The sequence below is a fragment of the Quercus lobata genome, chromosome 1, assembly GCF_001633185.2.
Source record: "Quercus lobata isolate SW786 chromosome 1, ValleyOak3.0 Primary Assembly, whole genome shotgun sequence".
Lineage (NCBI taxonomy): Eukaryota > Viridiplantae > Streptophyta > Magnoliopsida > Fagales > Fagaceae > Quercus > Quercus lobata.
In genome coordinates, this window is record NC_044904.1 from 38,233,101 (window position 1) to 38,256,392 (window position 23,292).

General features: G+C 33.9%; 1 protein-coding gene across 1 annotated transcript; it reads right to left on the reverse strand.

Moving 5' to 3' along the window:
- Positions 1–696: 696 nt before the first annotated feature.
- LOC115989554 (vacuolar cation/proton exchanger 3-like) lies at positions 697–5,223 on the reverse strand. The gene is made up of 11 exons (XM_031113314.1): positions 4,831–5,223; positions 4,591–4,658; positions 4,463–4,491; positions 4,152–4,348; positions 3,847–4,059; positions 2,972–3,085; positions 2,768–2,884; positions 2,608–2,661; positions 1,546–1,662; positions 1,347–1,437; positions 697–1,235 (listed from the first exon to the last, which is right to left on the reverse strand). The coding sequence occupies exons 1-11, from the start codon at positions 5,128–5,130 to the stop codon at positions 1,180–1,182; spliced, it is 1,356 nt and encodes a 451-aa protein (XP_030969174.1). The 5' UTR covers positions 5,131–5,223; the 3' UTR covers positions 697–1,179.
- Positions 5,224–23,292: the final 18,069 nt, after the last annotated feature.

Below are 23,292 nucleotides of genomic sequence, written 5' to 3' on the forward strand. Positions count from 1 at the left end.
TAGATAGACATTTGGCAAGTTTTTATTTGTGGAGTATAAAGTGAAGTAAAGAAAATAAGATAAAAGATTTTGACTCATTATTCCAACCCCATAGATTCATAATTTATAAAAATACACTTTGAGATACATGTTCCATTAGGATAAATCATTAATTAAGTAATGACATGGAAAATGACGAATATATAGTCTTAAAATCTTTTTAAAATAGAGCAAAATTAAACATGATCAAGCGAGCATAGTCAATGGTTGAAAGCCATGTTGAAGACTTGCTTGCCCTATCTCCTCGATGTTGAACATCATGTCCCCACATTCGTGCACATTCCAACCTTTTAAGGTTTTTTTTTTTTTTTTTCTTTGCTGAATCCCTTTTAAGGGTTTTTGTGTACCACTTTATGTTCCACTTGCCGTATGTCCATTTATTTAATTAAATTCTATTTTTTTGCATTTCTTATTTCAGTTGCTTAAAATAAATATTAAAAAAATAAAAATAAAAATAAAACACAACAAATTCCCACTACCACCTGTCACCTCTACCAACCTTCATTGATGACACTAATAAGAGATCTTTGTCATCTCTCTCTCTCTCTCTCTCTCTCTCTCTCTATATATATATATATATATATCAACTTTGTATCATTGGCTCATTGCATGGTAAACAAAAGCTACAGCTTTCACCAAGAAAGGTGTATATATAAATAAAGTAAGATAAACACTTGGGGAATTTTATTAGAAGATAAAATTGAAATCTGATACTCTCCAGATTTTCTTATTGTACATCAAAGATGTAATGCCTTTTCCTCTGGTTTGGCAACATATCAGCTTAAATTAAGTACTAGTAGTCTCAAAAAAAGAAAGGGGAAGAGAAATGACTTGGCATTCGCCACAAATTTATGAACTAAATTTGAAATAAATTAAAACTTATTGCAGAGACATAGAGACAGAACTATATACAAACATCTTCAACACGAAAATTCATTCTTTCTCCAAGTTTAAGTAGTCCCCACTTTCTTAGACACGCCCGCAACTCGAAATCTCTAGCACTTAATCTCTCAATTGATCACAATTGAAATGGGAATGAGTTTTTCCAGCACTTCACAAACGGATGAATAAAGTAAGAAATAGATTTACGGATGCACCAATCTTTAGTTTGGGATGTAAATCCCAAACAATGTAGTCAGCTCAGGCATTCAAAACTCCAGAGGATTGTCCAACTCCTAAGTTGACGGTTGTTTCACCTAAAATTGTAGACATTATTGAAGAATGAATTAAAAATAATCACATATATATATTATATTGTTTGGCTACATGCATGGTAAGTAAGAAAAGCTTTTTGACTAGGCACTTACTCACTGGGATTTTATGAACAAAAAAACAAGCACCAATAACAATGTAGCATAGGAAAAGAACAATTCCCTTCATGTAATGTGAAGTTCCATCCTGAATAATGACAAATGATGAGTTTTTGTAATTAATCATTGAAAACCGATCATCAACAATATCTAACATAACAAAAGACATCGATAGAATCTAGTATAAATTAAGAACCTGTAAAGTGAAGGCCGTGACAATTATTGTGAATGCAAGACAACCAGTTTCGAGGAGACTAAAATCAAGATCCATGTCAATGCCCATTGTCCAAGCAACAACAACGCTCAGAGGAACCTGAAATTCATGGATTAATATTAGATGTTCCTTGTTAATTAATTAGGTGAAGGGTTTTTTTTTTTTTTTTTTTTTGGATTTTCAAGGTTTAATTTAGCATAATTTGAGGTTTTAAAGGATGATTGATACATGTAACATAACCATGTGGAGTGTTGATCCAACGTCACGATCATGGGAAATTTCACTAAATACCACTATTACCCTTCTTAAGAAGTCAATGGGTAAACTCTTCCATAATATGTTCATTGAAAGGAAAAAAAATCCATAATATTTCAAATGCATGTAGTATAATACTCATAGCATACGGGTCCTACCTCTGTGAGGCCCACATATCAAGATTGTAATGTTGCATACATCACTAATCAATGATAACACATGGCTTTCACTTCTATGAGGCCTTTATGGGTATAAAATTGTGTGCATCCAAAAATCTAAATATTGTCTCCATAGAAAGGGCTTCTAATTTGATGGACCTAATGTTTTGTATGTATATAGCATTATACTAATAATATGTAAATAGTATGATGTTGTGTGTATCCAAAACGCTAAATATCATCTCCATAAAAGAGAATTTTAATTCACTAGACTTTTTTAAGGAAAATATTTTCTACATGAGAGTTATTTTTAGAAATTCATAAAAGTCGTGGGTACATATCATTCTTATTATAAACCTAAGAATGTATTGGGAAAGATAAATAATTCTTATAAAATATTGAATTTCTCATCTCAAAATACCAGAATTTATATTCTTAACAATCTTATTTAATTCTTAATAAAAGAAAACATGAACACAATTATGTTTCTAATTTTTTTTTGTAACTTAAATTTCACCAACCAAATGCTACATAAATTTCCATTTTCCCTGTGTGATTGTGTTTATTTCTCAACCAAAAAAAAAATGCTAGCTATGTAAATGTTTTGACTTTTGAGCTAATTTAATCTTACCACAAACATGGAAATTTGAGATGCAGACCCCAAAGCTACACCGAGAGAGATATCCTGCATGGTACGCAGAATTCTATACAGTTAAATCTACATTCATTCAAGGTATACATAATACCCAGAATTTAATTTATACACAAAATAAACAAATCATATGTCATACCAACTTGTTCTTGAACGCAAATATGATTGATCCAGCATGTTCTGCTGCATTTCCAACTATTGGTAGCAAAATTATGCTGATGAAGCTAACAGAAATTCCCCAAGAATCTGATGCAGCCTAATTGAGAAAGATTTTTATGTAAGAGTATGCACTATGCCATAGAACGCAATTAAGGTTTTACACCAAAAAGGTTTGCATTTATACCTCTATTGTTCCCACAACATACTCAGATAGCACAGCTATGATAATTGTCATGCCAACTAGCCAAGTAAATGCACCCCAAAATCCTATCACTGCCTTTTCGTCTTCCTCGTCATCCTGGAAATAATTGCACCAAAATAAGTTTTAGTCATTGGGTTTTATACCGACTCTTTGAAGATAAAAGAAATGGTCTAACAACCCAACTACATTTTCCCAACGCCAAAATCAAGGCATGTGTATTTTACCTACTGTTGGTAATTTTTCACTATTGTTCTCCTGTCTTTTAGTATAGATGTTAAAAAAAAAAAAAAAAAAAAAAAAAAAAAAACGGAGAATATGAGTAAAAGAAATTTCTGAAAATATTAGAAATTTTTCACAAAGGTAATATAGAAAATTGAATAGCATTTGTAGGGTGGAAAAATAAAAAGAAAAAACGAATAAGCTTTTTTTTTCTTCAATTAAAATAATGGTAAAATGATTAAATTCAATTTTCTAACAATTTAAAACTTCAAAATTATTGATAATTTATTAGAATATCAAAATAGGTGGTTTTGAGTTGGAATCTTTCTCCACTTTATCTCCCAGTAATTTACAATTAAGTACTTGTTATAAAGCCTTTTTTTTCATTTCTGGACCAATCCGCTATTAAAGCACCTGCAATTAAGTTTCCCATGCATGCAATTTAAGCAGAAGGAATTTAGACAATAACTTAAAACTTTCTTCTTCTTCTTCTTTTTTAAATAGTTAGAAATCTCTACTCTATTGCCCGAATCCCTCCCCTCTCTCTCTCCCTCTCTCTCGGTACCATCAAATTAATTGGGTCTTTTGCAACCTAAAACATTGTTCACCGGTATAAACTTGTTTGTTTTTTTAATCACCTCTTGTGAATCAAACAATTCCCGGTGGGTTTTTAACTGGAAGAAGATATATGCAACATATGCTATAAGCATCACAATGCTGCTTGCTCTTGACAACTGGAGGGTATACACAGCTGTGGAAGTTTCAATTCCTGAGGCATATCTGAACATCAATGGTAGCAAGTGGCATAGCAATCCCAGCAACAGAAGGAGCGAGTTCACATCCGCCTGTTTCTGTTAAACCAAATAAAATAGAATAAAAATCACATAAAACCCACCTTCCTAATTTCTAAATTAAAGTGGCTAAATTGGAATTGATGTCTTACTCTGTCATATCTTTGTTCCTTTTTAATGTTGGCCAAGCCTCCACATAGGAGAGAGGTCCCAAGTACAAGAAGAAGGTTTGAAAGGATGGAACCCAGAAGAGAGTACTTCACAACATGTATTTTGTTTTGGCGAAGAGCAAATAATGCAATTATGAGCTCCGTTGCATTACCACATGTTGCATTCAGAAGCCCTCCAACTACACATCGATCCAACACTCAATATTTCAATTCCTTTGATGAATGTGGAATTCTTATTTTTGAAATACCAGATGAATAATGAATGAGTTCTAGGAATTGGATTCAAATAATACCTGTCGGACCCGTGAAGTATGCAATTTGCCTGTTTGTTACATAGAAAAAAAAATGTATAACAATGTTACATAATTGTCTTTTGTTTGTTCCAAATGTTTTTAATCACATAATTAAAATGCCAACTTACTCTGTCAGGAAGCTGACTCGTTCAGCAAGCGGTGCGAGTCCAAGTAAGCTCAAAGCAAAAATCCAAGGCTACGTGTCATGAAAAGAATATCGATCAAATAGCATATCATAATGTATGTATTTTAAGATCTCGATTTTGTGTGTAAACAAAATACACAGATACTATAAGTTATATATGAGTCACGTTTATCTTAAAAGCATGCATTTATCCACTAAAAGATCCAGAAATATTGACACTTACTCTTCCAAAGTTATAAAAGTCTGCAGCGATTGCTAGTGGAATAGCTGGGAAGAGCACAGCAATCTTGGTGCCAAGAATAACCTCTTGCAAATTGGCCAAGAATTGTCTAAGCATTTTGAACCGAACTCTGGATACAAGCACTGGATCCGATTTCTTGCGCAAAATTGAGGATGACACATTTTGTTGTGTCCGACCCTTGGAGAGGCCCTTGTTCATTAAGCTCTTAGAGTCACCATTCTCCACGTCGTTCATGGCCTCATGATGTGAATCCATGCCCATGGTATCATGATGTAAATCCATTGTATGCCAAGCTCTAATTGTGATGAAGATACCTTAGCTAACAATAACAATGACTTGGAAGAACCCCTGAAAGTACTCTCTCTCTTTGAGGTATTACACCACTGGATCTTATAAAGGACAAGCCTATTGCAGATTTAAAGAGTCGAGGCATAGTGTGTAATTAGTGTACGCAGCTTCCAGGAATTTTCGCATGTCCTTGTCTTCGTCTTGCATGAGTCTCTCCACGTACTTTTTTTCTTTTTTAATGAAAGTCTCTCCACGTACTTAAACCTCAAACTTACGCATAGGTGTTGCTGCTGCGTTGTCGAAAGGTGGCAAACGAATAGCCGTTTTACGTTGTGTTATAAGGCCCATAGACGAGAGATAAAAATAATAATTAAATAAATAACTTTTTATTATTAGTTCCACTTTCACACTCTCCGAGGTGAAATGTTTCACACAAAATCCACATGTTTATGCTAAATATTCACATTTTATGCAAGACATGAAAAAAATGTGAACATGTTAAACGGAAAATAATCAAAGCCCATATAATAAAATAAAATAAAATAGAAAACCTATGTATAGCCCAACCTCATCCAAAATGCAACATGCAAATGCAATATGATGATTGTTGAAGTTCATAAGTTTGGTTTATCTTTGAAGTCAATTTACAAATAGTAACTTTTAGGATTTATTGCTCGTTTAGGATACACTTATAAGCAAGTTTATTGTTTATTTTTTCTATTATTTGTGGATTACATGTGAGTCATCTACTTATTATATTTAACTTTTGCTTATTTTTATTACTATTTACGAGTCTCACATGAGTCACCTGTTTATTTTTGTTTAACTTTTACTTTTTATTTATAATATTTTTAGCAAAAAGTAAAATAAGATTTTTCAAATGCACACTTAATGTTGGGTTGGTATGAAGTAACAAGTTATTAAAATAAGCGTAGTTGAAATAAGAATGTTAAGATGGATAAATTAAAATATTAAGAAAAATAGGATACAAAACAAATAAATTTATTTAAAAATATCTATGATTTTTATCAATAAAAGAATGAGTGATAATTATTTGAAATGGTTTATATGTAAAAAGAGAGCAATTAATGCACAAATTAAAAAAGTTTCTTTTTCTTCTTCTTTTTTTAAGATAAGAATGAGTCATTTGATTCAAGTTAAGGGAACAAAAATATATAGAGCAAGACCTAAACTAACACTAGTAAAATAGTAAAAATGACATGTCAATTAAAAATAATAGAGAACATGAGTTTGGAGTTTGAGTGGCGGAAAATAATACCTATAACTGACCTTAGTTAGTTTGTTGAGAATAAATAGTTAACCCAAAATTTGGGATTAAAATATTTGTAATTATTTATAACTCTTGTTGTTTCTCAAAAAAAATGTATAACTTGTTAAGACCATATTTCATTTTTTTTTTTTTTAACCTTACTTTTATTTAAATACAATTATATTTTTATGCAACTAATTATTTTTAAAATTAAATAAGATAATGAATTTAAACTTATTTTTTAGTCATTCAATAGTCTGGAAGCAATGCTTCCTTCTCTCATATGAATGGCGACTCCCCACGATAAATGTGAGAGAATGGAGCATTATTCCAAAAGTATTAAATAGCCTTTCATACATTTTATTGTAATAAATTATAAAATATTATTTAGGATATTACTATCATTTTCACAAAATTCCAAGACAAATGTTTTTCTTAATTATAGGCTAATTAGTGTAAATTTTTTATTAAAAAAATACTATTGTCAGTACCAAAATCACATACTATATAATACAAATTATATCTCACATGTTATGGTTGCATCAAGTAAATGTTTTCTCCTTTTCTCTTTATTTTTTACTTTGTTTTTTGTTTTTACTTCTTATGCCACATGGAAAAAAAATTTCCCATTATTGTGCACTCTTAAAATTCTTTTCATTCCAACCAACAAAAGAGCCTAGGTGAAACTTTAGTACTACAGTTTTAATAAAATTTATATTAACATTTTATAAAATTTCTAATATCAAAAATTTGAAAATTATAAATTAATTTTGTTATATATTTTAAATCATTGTCATCATATACCATAATTTTTAGTTTTAAAAAACAGCCTTACTTTATAGGCTTGAATCTTAATATGTTTATCAATTACTTTTCGCTCAATTTTAGTCATGATATTTGTGAAATATTTTCACTATTTTACATTTAAATTTTATCTGACTCATATCTCACAAGCATACTACTATTGCAATATGATTCTTTTACTTCTATATTGCTCCCTACACATGCCATGCATGAAGACGCAAATATCATGATATACAAATTGATTGGTGTAAGAACAGGTCATAATCATCATACCCACCGGTGCTTTTGACGTGCAAACGATGCCATAACTTTATAGCACATGTATATAGCAATCCATGTCATGATATACAGTAAGAAATTTTGTATTTAAAGGGGAAAAAAAGTCTCCATAAGGCATATGACATTGTTCAAAAAAGTTAAAACTAGCTTACTCTTGCTTTGAAGGTAAATAATTTAAGAATTGTCCTAGTGCCACATAAAGTGACACAACTTGACGAGTTGTAAATGATAGAGATGTGACTCCACGTGAACCCACCATCATCTCTCTACCACTCAACATCAATGGACACAATAATTTTTACAATAATTTTTTTACTAGTTCTTATCTGAGCTTATTATTAACGTTACATAATTTTAAAATTTTATGTCTAAACATATTATTCAGTGTCAACTCTAATACTTATTCAACAGTACTAGGGGTATTATTTTAAGGTTTTTTTTTTTGGCTGAATAGTTTAGGGTATGTTAAAAGAATGCTACTCTGGTTGTAATGTGTGTGTCTATATATATATATATATATATATATATAGATATATATATAGAGGGTTGCTGATTGCTTATAAAATAGTGAGAGAATTTTCATCATTCGATTAAAAATTTAAAGAAGATTAAAATAAATTGTAATTTTTTTGTGAACAATGCGTGTTCAATGTTCAAGCTAATCAAAGGAATGGGAGAACATTCTACAATGAGAGGCAAAAAATCCGTAAAACTAAAAAAGTGAATACACGCAGCCTCTCCCTCAATGAAGTTTCTGATATTTTATTTCTGGGGGAGAAGTCTGTGGAAGTTTTCCATTGTTTAGAGAGTGAAGTTCCAATTAATGCTTGAACATATTAAGCGGTGAGTGCTGACACCATGGATCAGAGTTATCATCTTGTCATCTTTCCCATTAAAGCTGTTTGCTCCCTGTAAAAATTGATAGCCCAGGACAAAAATGTGCCGCATGGCGCATGGGAGTCTGAGACGACTGGGGTCATTGTGCATGCATGAGATGTCAATTGTGTTCTTGTTTGATCATATTTATGACGAACTGCATGCAAAATGATGCAAACAAGGCATGATTTTTTGGGATTAATATTTAGGGTAGATGAGTTGTGACGAAACATAGAAATTCGTTTTGATATGATTAATAAGTTAGGGTTAATTCTATGTTGACTTGTTTAACTTATAATCAATCTAAAATGATCTGACTTATGTAAATGTCATTTTTGCTCAATATAAATTCGTATTTTACCTATAGAATTGAGTTATCAAAAGAATTTTAAATTTTATGTTAATAAATTCATTCTTTTGGATACTTCTTAAATGAGCAGGAATAAGTTGCATCCATGTTAACCCAATACATGTTTATTAAAGTTAAACAAGTTGAAATTAATTGTGTGTATCAATCCAACATGAATGGTATATTAAGCAAGTTGCATGAGTCTTGTTGTATTAATCCGATTAATAAGTTGAAGAGTTTTGACATGATTATTAAATTAATTGGGTTGAAATTGATGTCAAATATTTTTCTCTTGCAATGACCCGAATACATCCCATTAACACGTTACCTCCAATATTATATGGATAAAAGGGCTGGAGTTTAATCAATCTTAGCCTTCAAGTTAAGCAAGGGGGTTGTGCACTTTTTATGATCAAAACAAATCTAACAAAAAAGAAGAAAAAGGATAAGTAACCTTCTTATGAAAGAGTTCAATAAAATTGTTATTGAAAGTTTGAATTATTTCCTAAGTATTCCACGATTGCATTAATCCTTCAGAATTCTTATCGTGTACGTGCATATTCAGACAACACTGACGCATATATTCACAAGCTTATTGCCGGCTACTAGAAATTAGTTTCAGCTCGTTTGCAAAGATTATATTGCTGATATTGCATATGAAATGATGAAACCTCCTTAATTTAGAGATCACAATCAAATGACTGAAATAATTCAATATATAGACTAATACTTAACATAGGCAAATTCCCCTGTTTCATCCCAAGAAAAAATCTGCAGGGAAAAAAAAAATTTATATATATTTCTTTGTGGAAATTTATATCGCCTAAATATAAACTTGGGAAACAAAAATTTTCAACACCCCCACCCTTCTAAAAAAATAATAAGAAGAAAAATCCATTGTAATGAGGGATAAACTTGAAGCAACACCTTATACCGTACGTCCGTACCAAAAAGTTAGAACTTAGAACTTTCGTGGAAATTTTCAAGGCACCCTAGCTCGGGTAGAATCTAACGGTTGTATATTTTCAGATTAATGAGAAAAAAAATAGACAAACTGCCATATTAATTAACTTATTGGGTTTGATCGTTGAGAGAGAAAAGAAGATTGGACGAAGTTTCCTCACACTCTTATACTTGCAGTCCAAAATGGTTGACCCGTGAATCATACTCAACTAATTAAACAGACCCGATCCGAATGTATACATTATATACTGCCATATTACAACACTTGCTACGAAAGCAGGAATGAAGGATCGATGCATATATCTCACAATGTTAATTGGGTACACTTGTTTTTCACTTCCGACCACGACTTGTGATTTTTGTGATACATCTCACAATGTTCCACAAACGATACAGTCTTGCTATGTTTGGTTTTATATGTTGTGTGGTTGAGCCAAATTAAGATCATGTATACAGTATACGAATCTTTGTACTAAAGTAAAACGTTTCTATGCAAACAAGGATCTTGAAATTAACTAAGCTAAATTGTTGATAGAGAGTTGTTGTTGCCTATTGATAATCTTCAACATTGTTTCAGCTAGTTTTTTTCACCTACTATGTGGCGATTGAAGATACAAGTTGTACTATTTTTTTTAATAAATCGTGTGACTTGTTTAAAAAATACACATTGTTAGTCTTATAAATCATCATATAACTTAATGATATTTAATTTGGACTTAAACTTTGTCTTTCAAATTGTGATTTTGATGGTTAATTCATTACCATAGGAATGTCACTACAAAACTTTTTTTTTTTTTTTTAATGCTAAAGCTACTACTCATATTCGTACAAATTTTACAAACTCATATAATAATGAATGTGGTTGGTGTTATATCAAAGATATGGTAACTAAATTTCTTAATCATATTTTGGTTATGTTTATAATTTGACAATTAATTTTTATTTTTCTTCATTCAGCTCATTATGATTGCATTTTACCATTAAACCAAGACACTAATAAATTTATTTTTTATGTAGCCTTTGGTGTAGGTGAAATTTTGAACTATTCATAAAAATAAAAATTAAAATAAAATTTTTGAACCCAAGTTTTTTGAGCAAAAGCCAATTTTTCTAATTCTGGTTTCCTTGTATGTTAACTTTAGGTTATTCAAAGAGGAATCTAACTTCTTGAATCAAGGAAGGGATTTGAAAATGGCTCACTTAGGACTCTTTTTTGTAAATGCAACAATAAAAATGAAAACAAGTGATATTGTTCTAAATTATTTCTAATATGGACTGAAATTAAAACAGATAAATTCGAACCATAATTAATTTGAAGTAAAATAATTCAAAGGTTATCATTTATCCTAATGTATATAGAAGATGTTATCGTTTTTTATATTTTTTTATAGAGACATTTCTTTAAATTATAGGCAAAAATATTAAATATAAAAATTTTCAATTTATACACGATATTATGTTAAATTATACACATGGAAAAGTGAAAATATAGTTTTATATATAAGGTTATTTAGGAAATTTGAACAATTTTTTAGATTACATCATTGGAATGGTAAATAGTACGCGGCAATCAAGCTTCAATCGATCGTCAAATGGTCAAAATATGGACAACTTGCTTTTCTTGAGTTGCTTCATCGTCAAACGGTCTTCAATTTTAATGAACTCAAATGAACTAATTAAAAACACATTTCACCATTTACATTATACTGAAATTTGCCTTCTCTATAGTCTATACTAAACAAAAACAATAGACTAATATTGTATAAGAATTTTCATTTTTCGTTGTCAATAGATAGAATGACAGATCGAAGTGGATCTTAAACTCAATATTGTCGTTATCACATCAATTTTGCTTCAATCTACAACACGACGTACATCATTATTATGAGAGGATCGATGAGCATCATGTGACATGTCGTGTAAGTATTATCTTTGCCTTTTAAACTCAATTAATTTGGTTTATAAACACACGTAAAGTCGCCATTAGATTGCCAAATTCATATTCTACCAAAACGTAACTTCGACAATATATAGAATATTGAGTTATCTAAAAGGTCATTAGATTGTGTGTGGGAAAAATATTTTGTTTTTTTCTTTAGTTAGTTGATGATGTCTCACGGCTTGGCACACTCACATGAAATGATAATGATAAAGAATATTGAGTTAACCGCAGTATCTACTATCTACTAAAAAAAAAATAAGCAATTCAATTTTGAGTGCTTCACAAACCAGACTAACCAGTGACTTGATTCAATTTAGGCAAAAATACTATTTTGATCTCTATGTTTTGGGTTTACTATCAATTTAGTCTTTACATTTTGGTAGCAATCAATTTAGTTTCTATTATTTTTAATTTGCATTCAATTTATGTTAGTGAGTTAACGTGTAGAGACCAAATTAATTTGAAATTGAAAATAACATTAACTAAATTGGCTACTATAAAAATATAGGAACCAATTTACTGCTGCTAAAATTTAAGAACCAAATTGATAATAACTCCAAAATATAGGGATTAAAACTGTATTTTCACATTCAATTTAACCCATAATCTATACTACTTGATGATGGTGTTTGATCAATGGCTAAACTTGGTTCGTAAACACCTAACAAAAAATACAAAAACATGTCGGGGGTGTCAGCAGGGAAATCTTTCTGTGCTTAAGTCATTAGCAAATCAAAAGGCCAAAAAGTATCTTAAAAGTGGGAAAAATGTGGTCGTACCTTTTAGGTGGTGAATGGTGATGCTGCTAATTATTTTGAGATTATCAGCAGGAACTTGGAGTTGGAGGTGATAAGGATATATGCAAATCTTTCCTTTCTTATCGGGCTTTCACTTTGGCCAAATCGACAAGCTTTAAGATGTTGTGGCAGAGCTGGTAACTCACCAATCCGAGAAATAAAGTTTCTCTCCAAACTAGTTTAAAGAGAAACTCTACAAACTCCTCATATATCTTTATAATGAATGTGAATTTAGAAAATCTAACCATTAGATTGCATGTTCTTATTATATTTTTCATGATTACAAAATTTCAAAAAGATCAATTACTATGTCATCAAATAAATGTTAAAATTTCAAATTTTTGTGATCTAAAATTGTGTATAAAATTAAGTTTATTGATCAAATAGTAAATAAAATCTAATTTGAAAGAAATTTGATATTCATGTTAAAAACAAAAGGAACATGAAATTCAACTGTTAAATTTTCAAAATTCACACAAAAAAAGAGATATATTAGAAATTTAAAAAATTTCTTTCTAAACTAGTTTGGAGAGAAATTTTGTTCCAATTAGAATTGCCACATTGGTCTTTTTGTTATATGCCACGTCATAGTTCTTCTCTAAAACTGCTAATTAAGCAAACCTTAAAATTGTCTTCGATTATCAATTTTGACACAAAATAAAACTATTACAACAATGTCCTCGTTTCTCATTGCCCAAGGTGAAAGTGGTCCAATGAAAGGTTTAGGGTGAGTTTGGTTCAGCTTTTTGTAAAAGTGCATAATGAAAAAGTGTCTTTTCAAAAAGCTGAGTATTTGGTAAAAACTGTTAAAAAGTGTTTTTTGAAAAAGCTAAATGTTTGGCTAACACTTATAAAATTGGCAGTTTGAGGGGTAAATTACCAAAAAGGACAATGTATATATAAGAGAGTTTATTTCATACTTAAATCAATATTGTGAAATTATTTTTTTCTCACCAATATTAGCTAATAATAACCTACCACTTAAGATTTATTGTGAAAATATTATTGTAGGGACTGAAATTGTGTTGATCCCAAGACTGGATTGGGCTCAAATGTTAACGACCCAAACAATAAATTTGTAGAGCGTGGGTAGAAGAACTAGATTTATCCTAGAAGGAAAATGATTAATTTCAATAGTTCAAAATGGTTCGACACGAATAATATTTTTCAATCTCTCTTTCTTTTTTGGAATAAGCTAAGTTCTTGGTTTTATATCGTTTTTCTCCAAACAGAAATCATCTCCATTTTCCCAATGTGTTCTTCCAGGTTATATATTGCAGTCCCATTATCATCCTTACCACACACGTGTTAGTTAGATTTGGGGGACTCTTTCCTGTCCCATCTAACATCTCCTAGAACCATCAACCAGTAGCTATAAAACTGCTTGATTACTGTTCAGGCATCATTTCCACATTAATGCGGCCAGAGAGTTGGTTGAAAGGCAATTAATGCGGAGGTCGCAGCCTTTGTAGATATTTGTCTGTCTTTTTATCCTTATCCTTGGTCCGATGTCTTACTCTCAACTGTGATGTTGCCCCGAAGTAAGTTCATGAAGATAAGGTACTCAGATTCATCTCGGACGCATGTTGTCGAGGATACTTTTGTCCTCGGACACTTGTTGGACCCATCTCACATTGCCTCCTCTCCTTTCTTAACTTTATTCTACTCATAACCTTATTTGGGCCTCCTCGGATGGTCCAACATCCTCGGATAAGGCCATAGGCCTAGTTAGTACCGCTTTTAACAATACTTCCTGAGTAACTAACCCCCACAATTGTGATAATTTATACTAATTTTAATTTGAACGTACTATTACAATTATTTTTTTCTCTTTCTAAACAAATTATTTTTTTTCTCACCAATATTAACTAATAATAACCTACCACTTAAGATTTATTGTGAAAATATTGTGATAATTTATACTAATTTTAATTTGAATGTACTATTACAATTATTTTTTTCTCTTTCTAAACAATTTTTTTTTTTTTACTAATATTAACTAATAATAACCTATCACTTAAGATTTATTGTGAAAGTATTATGAAAATATTATAATAGTATTTCTCAATTTTAATTTCTTATTATTTATTTTATGTTTCCCTTATTTTATTTTATTTTTTTATCCATATTTCCTTCTTTTTTTCCTTCTTTTTTTTCCCTTTTTTTTTTCTCCTCCACACACGTACCTTTACTTTTTCTTTTTCTTTTTCTTTTTTTCCTTCTTTCCTCTTTTTCCCTTCCACTTCCTCCACACACGTGCCCTTACTTTTTTTTCTTTACTTCTTTCGTCTTTTTCCCTAGTTTCCACACTCCAAAATGTTCCAGTGTTCCACAAAGTCTCCGCCCCTCTTATCCCTCAAAGTCTCTACTTTTTTTTTTTTTTTTGACAGTTCGAAAGCTACAAGGAAGAGAGAAGATGATGAAGATGAAGATGATTGAGTTATCGGTTTGTATTTGATTTTGATTTTGGGTTTGGGTTATGGGTTTTCAATTAATGGTTTAGTTTTGAGTTGATTTTCTGTGGATTTTGGGATTGATTTTGAGTTGATCTTGTTTTGGGATTGAGTTTGAGTTGATCTTGTTTTGGGTTGATTTTGAGTTGGGTTTGGGATGGGTTTTCCAATGGGGTTTGAGTTGATTTTAAGTTTTTTTGTGTTGATTTTGAGTTATTTTTGGTTTGATTTTGTTGATTTTGTGTTTGGATTATCAAATGTTGAAATGGGTTTTGTTGATTTTGTTGATTGTGGTGGTAAACGGTGATAATTGGGTGATGCTGTGTTTGTAGCAGTACGGAGAAGGCAGAGCAGAGAGATAAGATGAGAGGCGTGAGAGTGAGCTTCAGGGCACAGGGAGAGCAGAGAGGTGAGATGAGAGGAATGAGCTCGGACAGGCGTGAGAACTGAGGACTTTTTATCAAGGGTAATTTGGTAATTGAAGGAAGAGCCTAACGGATAGTTCAAAACGCACATGGACTTTTTGTTTTATCGACCTCCAGAGCTCCATAATGTTTTGCGCATTCTCAGCCTTGGCCCAAAACGCAACTTTTTCCAAAAAGTTGCATTTTAGGCTGAACCAAACACACTTTGGGCTCCAGCTTTCTTCAAAATGTGCGTTTCAGCTCCTAAAAGCTGAAACAAACAGGCACTTACTCAAGCTTCTCGCTAGTTAAGGTTACTAGGAACCCTAATGTACCCAAGGTTGGACCATAGTTAAAATCGTATGAGAGAGAATTTCTATGGCCCTCTTTAATCTTAAACTCCTTATTAAGCATTAGTTTCTCAGTGGATTACATTTAAATATGGTCTTTCATGTGTAAGGTCCAACCGCAGTGGCAGCGGCACTTCTATGGCCCTCTTTTTATTAGTTTATTTTATGTTTAAATATTTTTGCATACATTGGCTGAAATTTTACACACCTTGACCGTAGATTAATACAACCTAAAACTAAACAACAATTAGACATTTAGTATATTATTTATGTTAGTATATAATTGAAGAAAAAATAAATAGTAAAGTTGGCAATTGTTCAAATATTTGATTTGTTTAGTAGACACTTGGATCTATTTGGATACCGTTTATTTTGCTGAAACTGAAAACTTATTATTGAAAGTACTGTAAATAAAAGGTAAAAATTAGCTGAAATAGTACAGTGGGACCCATGAATAGTACCAAAAGTACAATGGGACTCATGAATAGTACAAAAAATAAGCTGAATAGTGAAATAATTTTCATTTTTCATTGGTATCCAAACGGAGGCTTAGTGTAATATTTATGCATGTATGAATATGAATGTGTTGGTTAATAAATAATATATTTTCAGTGGGTTGCATTTTGTCATTTTAGTTTAAAATATTTTTATAAAAATAATGACAACTGCATAAAAATTATTAAATGTTATACAAACTTAACAAAATAAAATGATCACACCTAGCACATTGACAATAGATAATAAAAACTAATAATAAACTATCATGTAACAATTTTAAAATATGAAAACTCGTAGAAGTTGTAAAATTTCATATATTTGCATTTTTTTATGACTCGATATATTCAATTTTTTTTGTATTTAATTTTATTTAATTTAAATTTCTTAATGACCCCCTTGAAAAAAATTCCTAAAGCCGCCACTATCCAACCCTTTTTTTTATATATTAAAATTTGACCTTATTTAATTCTCAAGTTTGTTTTGTTTTTTTGTTTTAACAAAGAAATACATTTTAGAGGAAATGTTAAAATTTGTGACTTTTTTTTTTTTTTTTGATAAACTACAATATCATTACACTAAAAAAGACTACAAGCAGAGGCATCTCCCTTACAAGCCACCTTAAGGGAGGGAGGGGGGGGGGAGATTACCATTAGAAAATCAAAAGGGTAAATCAGAGTTCAAAGTAAATCTAGTAGCTTCATGTGCTGCAGAATTGGCAAACCTCCGAACCCAACAGAAATTACAAGACAAAAAATTGTAATACAAACTACGAATGTTGCTGATGAGCGTGTTCAGATGCTAGCTGGGGGTATGATCAGACAGGGTCAAGGCATCAAAGCAAATTTTTGCGCCTCCTTCAAATATGACCACGTTCCAATGCTTCTGGATGGCAAGCTGCACTACCCATTGAAGAGCTGAAGCTTCTGCCTGTGAAGGGGTACAGAGATGGTGTTGTTTTCCCCACATAAAGGACACATCCCTATGATGATTTCTTGCCATGACAGCCAGAGCAAACTTTGAAGAGTTTAACGCAGCATCTACATTAATCTTAATGCAGTCTGGAGGTGGGGGGAACCAAGAGGTTGAGAAAGGGTTCGATGAGAGGTGGGTGATTGGGGAGTATACCTTGGATATCTCTGAGAACCTTGCAACCACATTTAGTTTGGCCTTGGCCAAGTCAGCTTTGCCCTCTTGGAAAAGAATGTGGTTCCTAGTCTTCCAAATCTCATCGATGATGATAGCCATGTTAAGAGTTATGGTCCATAAGTCTTATGCAGGAATAGGGGCGTTTTGGAGGGTTCGTGATCAACTTGATGATGTCTTCTCTTGAGGTCATTGTTGTGGTGTCAATTCTGAGTCCCCAACACGCAATTGCCTAAAGAGCTCTGGCGAAGTGGCAATGAAAGAAAAGGTGGCCAAGTGTCGGATGAGTCAATATGCTGAATTTTGTGCTTGAGGTTCGCCTTGGTGGGGATGGCGTTGGCTCCTATCCTCTAGATAAGCATTTTGAGACGCTCAGGGAGCTTGGCTCTCCATAGTTTTTTCCAAAGAGATTGATCTACGGAGTTATCAACGAAGTGAGTGAAAGAGACTTGGTGAACTGATTTAACAGAGAAAATAACTTTAGAATCGAGGAGCCATATAAGTCTGTCCTACCTGGGTGAGAGTGGGATTGGAATGGTAAGAATGGATTGTGCATCATTAGGGGCAAAATTTTCTTTCACCATACTTCTGTCCCAAGATTTAGTGGAATGGTAAAAGAGGTGGTGAGCCTTGATAGGAAGATGGTTGTATTCTTCAATTCTCGACTTCAGTTTAAAACCTTCAATCCATGGAACCCAAGGATCAACCCGAACATTAATGGATTTGTCATCTCCAAGCAAATAGCACGCCCCTTTTTCTATCAACTTTTTAGCTCTCTCTATAGCTCTCCAAGTAGGGGAGGCTGATTTAATTGGCTCTGCTCTAAGCAAATTTTCTTTTACCTTGTACTTTGAACGCAAAATCTCCATGCAAATGCTCTGCTTCCCAGAAGCAACCATCCAGGCCAGCTTGGCGAGCAACGCAGCATTAACCTATTTTGCTTTTTTGAATCCAAGGCCACCCTTACATTTAGGGCGACATAGATTGTCCCACTTCTTCCAAGCAATGAATCTGCCTTCTCTCTCTTTCTATTTCCACCAGAATCTTCTTAAGAGCTAATCCAGTTTGTCACAAATATTGTCGAAAATATTGAATGATGATAAAGTGTAGTTAGGGATGGCTTGGGCAACCAAGTTTATCAATGTGCATCTACCTGCCCAAGATAGGCATCTACTTCTCTAGCCCGATAACTTGGTTTCCAGCCTCTCTTGCAGAAACTTGAAGTCTTTAGAAGGCGATCTTGTCCTGAATAGGGGTGAACCGAAATATACCGAATCTTTTTTAAGGCTTTTCATATGGATATGCTGCTTTATAACTTTTCTACAGTTAGGACCAGTGTGCTTCGAAAATAATATGCCAGCTTTGCCTCTGTTAATGGCTTGGCTTGACCATTTGCAGTACTTTTCTAGACATAAGGCTAGTCTCTCTGCATCTTTCCTTGTTGCCTTAGAGAAAAGAACGATGTCGTCCGTGTACATGACATGCATTAAAGCTGGTCCTCTAGAGCTTGCTTTGGCACTACTGATGTTTCCAACACGGAGCTTCTTATCAAGCATTTTAGATAGGATGTCTTGCCCTAGAATAAACAGGTAAGATGAGAGAGGGTCGTCTTGTCCAAGTCTTCTGCTAGGTTTGAACTGGTCTGACTTTCCTTCATTGACTAGGACTTCAAAAGACACTGATGATATGCAAGTTAAGATCCAATTGATGAAAACAGAATTGAATCTGAGCTTGGTGAGCACAACATGAATGAACTTCCAATTGAATCTATCACATGCTTTTTGGAGGTCGAGTTTAATCGCCATAAAGCCAGACTTGACTTTTCTAGTCTTGAAACTGTGAAGAAGTTCATGGACTAGAACTTGATTTTCTGCAATCCATCTACCTGGAATGAAAGTAGATTGATAGGGAGAAATAATCTTATGCAAAAGAGGTCTCAGCTTTGCAACCAAAAGCTTCGAGACGATCTTGTACACAACATTGCAGAGACTTATAGGGCGGAAGTTGTTGACAATTGACGAATTGGATAATTTAGGAATAAGTACAATCAGAGAGGAATTGGCTTCTTTAGTTAAGCATCCATCTATGAGAAGGAAGTGACAATTTTAATTATAGCATCGCCGACTGTGGACCAAAATTCTTTATAGAACAACGCTTGGAAGCCATCTGGCCCAGGTGCTTTTAAATCTTGCATCTGGAATAATGTTTCCCTGATCTTTTCCAGAGTTTGTATTCTCTTTAGACTCAAGTTTTTCTCCTCAAGGATGCAGCTAGTAAGGAGATTATCTAGATGCTCAGGGAAGGAGACCGTTTCCTCAGTGAATAAATTTTTGAAGGATGAGAAGAAAAGATACCTAATTTGATTTGAACCAGTAACCTAGTTGCCCTCTTCTAACTTGATAGCATCAATATTGTCTTGCCTTCTTTTAATAATGGTAGAAAGATGGAAGAATTTGGTGTTTCTGTCTCCTTCTTTTAGCCAGAGTTCTTGGGATTTTTGTTTCCACAGAATTTCGGTTCTGGTAAGCCATTCTAAGGCTCTAATTAAAGGTTTTCCTCGATACTGTCATTGAGCTCAGAAGGGGGCCTCTTCTACACTTCGACAATCTTTTCCATAAGACGATTGATCCTGGCTTGACAATGCCCAAATACTTCCTTATTCCATTTTCAGAGTGCTTCTCTCGTATTATCTTGCTTTTTATAAAGCTTAACGAAGGTCGAGCCATTAGTTTCCTCATTCCATGCCTTTCTACAACTGTGTTGCACCCCTTATCTCTAATCCAAGCAGCTTCGAACCTAAAAGGTCTGTGGGCAAAGCTATCTTACGGGTTGGTGTCTAAAAGGATAGGGGTATGATCAGATTTTATAGCTCCTAAGTGAGTCACAATTGCTTTAGGGAAAGCTAAACACCATGAGATGCTAGCAATTCCCTTGTCCAATCTCTTCTTAATTGCAGCGCTTCCCCATCTTCCTCTAGCCCATGTGAAGGTGTTACCAAAAAAACCCAGGTCAATAGCTTCGAACTCAAAAATTAGCTCTTTTAGATAATTAATGGTTGCAAAGTTGCAGGCTCTTTTTGCTCTAAGCATTTCACTGTCATCAGTGGTGAAATTGAAGTCACCAATGTAGACCCAAGGGTAATGACATGAGTTGAGAAGGGCCATGAGATTTTCCCAGGCTTTTTTCTTTTTGGATGGGTACAAAGGGCTGTAAAAACCCACAAGGAGTCAGTCGCAGACCATATCAGACACTTTGAAAACAACTAGATTTTTATTATAGTCTACTTGATGGATAGAAAGACCAAATTTCCACATGATACAGATACCACCTGCAGTACCTTTGGTCTCAACAACACACATATCAACAAAATTTATTGATTTTAACACTTCTTTCATCCTAGTGGCCGAAGCCTTGGTTTCACAAAGAAAAATAACATTAGGGCTATTCCCTTTTATTTCAGCCTTAAGGGCTTTGACTGTCGCGGCGTTGTAGATGCCATGACAGTTCCGGCCTAGGAACTTCATGGGGAAGTTAGGGGCTTGATAAGGCCCGCCTCCTCAACTATAGAAGTAGCAAGATAGCATGAATTAGCAATGATAAGAATAGCAAATTGAGATTTTTCAGCTTCAAGATACTCACCTTGGAAATCAGGGGTGCGCTAGCTTGATGAATTTTGCTTTTCTTCAAGAATGAAGTGATCTACCCTTGATTTAGGGATGGAGGTGACTATCACAGGGTCGAAAAATACTGCTTCTGGTGCATTAATTGCAATCTTAACCCTTTTTGCAACATTTTCGAGCTCTTGCTTCGTAACTTTCCTTTTTAGAAAGGGGTTCAATTGGATGGTAAGCTTCTCTAATGGGTCTTGGCGTGATTGGGGTTGAGATGAGTCTAGTGGAAGGGAAGGAGATGAGTCTTGGGTTAGGTTAGAGTTAACATCAGGTTGTGGTTCTGGTTTGGGCGGGTGAGTTTGGTTTAGATTAATATCAGGTGGGCCAAAGCCTGGAGGGAATGCTAGGCTTAGGTCGTTTGTTTGGGGATTTAAGAAAGGGTGGCATTGGGCTTTTGGGTCCATCTCGTGAGGGTGGCTAATGCCTTTTGGGTCTAGATCATGAGTTGAAAGGATAAGAGAGGGATTGTCTACGTGTGATGGTGAGAACGCCAGCTAGTGACTACTAGTTCCTTCAACAGTACTCTCCTCCTGAGTAGTGGATCGTTGTTGTGCTATCCCACTAGTGTCGTGCACCAATAGTACACAATTTTTCCAGGGAATTTGTGTTTTGTCCTGGCTTGATGACATGGCTTGGCATGTTGGCAAGGTTGGGTGTGAATCTGTTATGTTTGAATCTACACCGATGGGGTGTTAGGACATATGTGGTTCACTTGTTACAAACATATGTCATTATTTTATGTAATTAGCTAATCCTTTGACAAAACGCACTTTACTTGTATTTGGTTAGATCTAGGATGTATTTAATGCTTCAAGAAACTTCGTTTCAAGTTCAAGTGTTAAAGCCATGAAAGTCTATCCAAGATTCAAGTGCAGAAAATGCTATTCATTAAAACTTGACAGCTAGCCATCTATCGAGCCTTGAAGAGCTGTTCTAACCCGTGGCTCGACAGCAGCTTGACAAATAAGCATCTGTCGAGGTTTATAAAAAACAGAGTTTTAGGTATGTTTTGACTCCAATCTGTGATTGTATGTTTGAGCTTTCTTTTCTCACAACCCTAGACATATAAAAGGATTCTTTTAAGGGCCGTCAAAGGTGGAGCAAGTTGCACAAGTGTTGAGCAAATTTTGTTCAAGCAAATTGTGACCGGAGACAGAATTTGCCCTAGTTCATCTTTCTTGTGAAGAAGATGTTGTGTTTGTGCACCGTAGGGTTTTGTAACCAAGGAACTTTTCGATCTTCATCGTGTGATGAACTGAAAAACTTTGCAGCCAACAACTTTCTCTAGTTGGTGATTGAAGTCACATACTAGAATTCGCACAATTGGTTAGCCACGTACTGGGAGCTGTGCATTATAATGAGAGATTGTCACTACAGAACAAGTCCAACTGGGTATTGGGGTAAGGATTCAACTGTAGGTTGGTATAAAGTACTAGGATTCCTTTACTTGTAACTGCTTGTTTTGATAATAGTGAATTCTCGAGAGTGGTGAACTTAAAATCACCCGATGGGGTTTTTGCCGTGTAGGTTTTCCCCATTCATAAACAAATCACCGTGTCAATTTATTTTCCGCTATATTTAGTTTAATTGGTGATTTGTTTATGTTGCCACACATTTTGTATGTTAAATTAATTAATTAATAAATTTAATTCATCACAATGGGTCAATACATTCTTCGCCTATCATGAGGGACGGTGGAGGCGTGTGTTAGCCGGCGTGATAGAAAAGCTTTGATGGAGTGGTATCATTCTCTGCTCTTAGCCATGGCCCTGAGGCGAGGAATTCATGGCCAAATGGATTATGAATGAGAAAATACTTTCCTTGGCATGCATGGGTCTCATGGCCAATAATACCACATCGGTAGCACACATTAGCTAGCTTCTCGTACTTCAAACTAATCCATAGATAGGGGAGGTCCTTTCTAAGCAGAAATATACCTGGCATGATAGGACGAAGGAGGTCTACCTCTACTTGAATGCATATGAACCTCTTCCAAGCTCCACCTCTCTCATTGAGTAAATCTATCTTGACGACTTTTCTTGCTTTTTCACCCAACTTTCAAAGATTGTTTGGGGCTTTCCATAGCTCAAGGAGCCCATGCACCTGGACCCACATGGTGGAGGTGATGAATGGTATTTCTTGCCAAGTGAGAGCTAGAAGCCACTACTTTAGGACTAAATGACAACCTCTGATGGACCAAGGCCTTCTGCGATATGCGTTAGCCATGTCTGCTTCATGCTAGAAGTGGAACATGAAGGTGTTTATATGGGGCAGGGCCCCAAGTCCATTGTTCCTAGGACTCTAGGCTTGTGGTACCACACAGGATAGGGCCCCAAGCCCGTTGGGCCTTGGGCCTT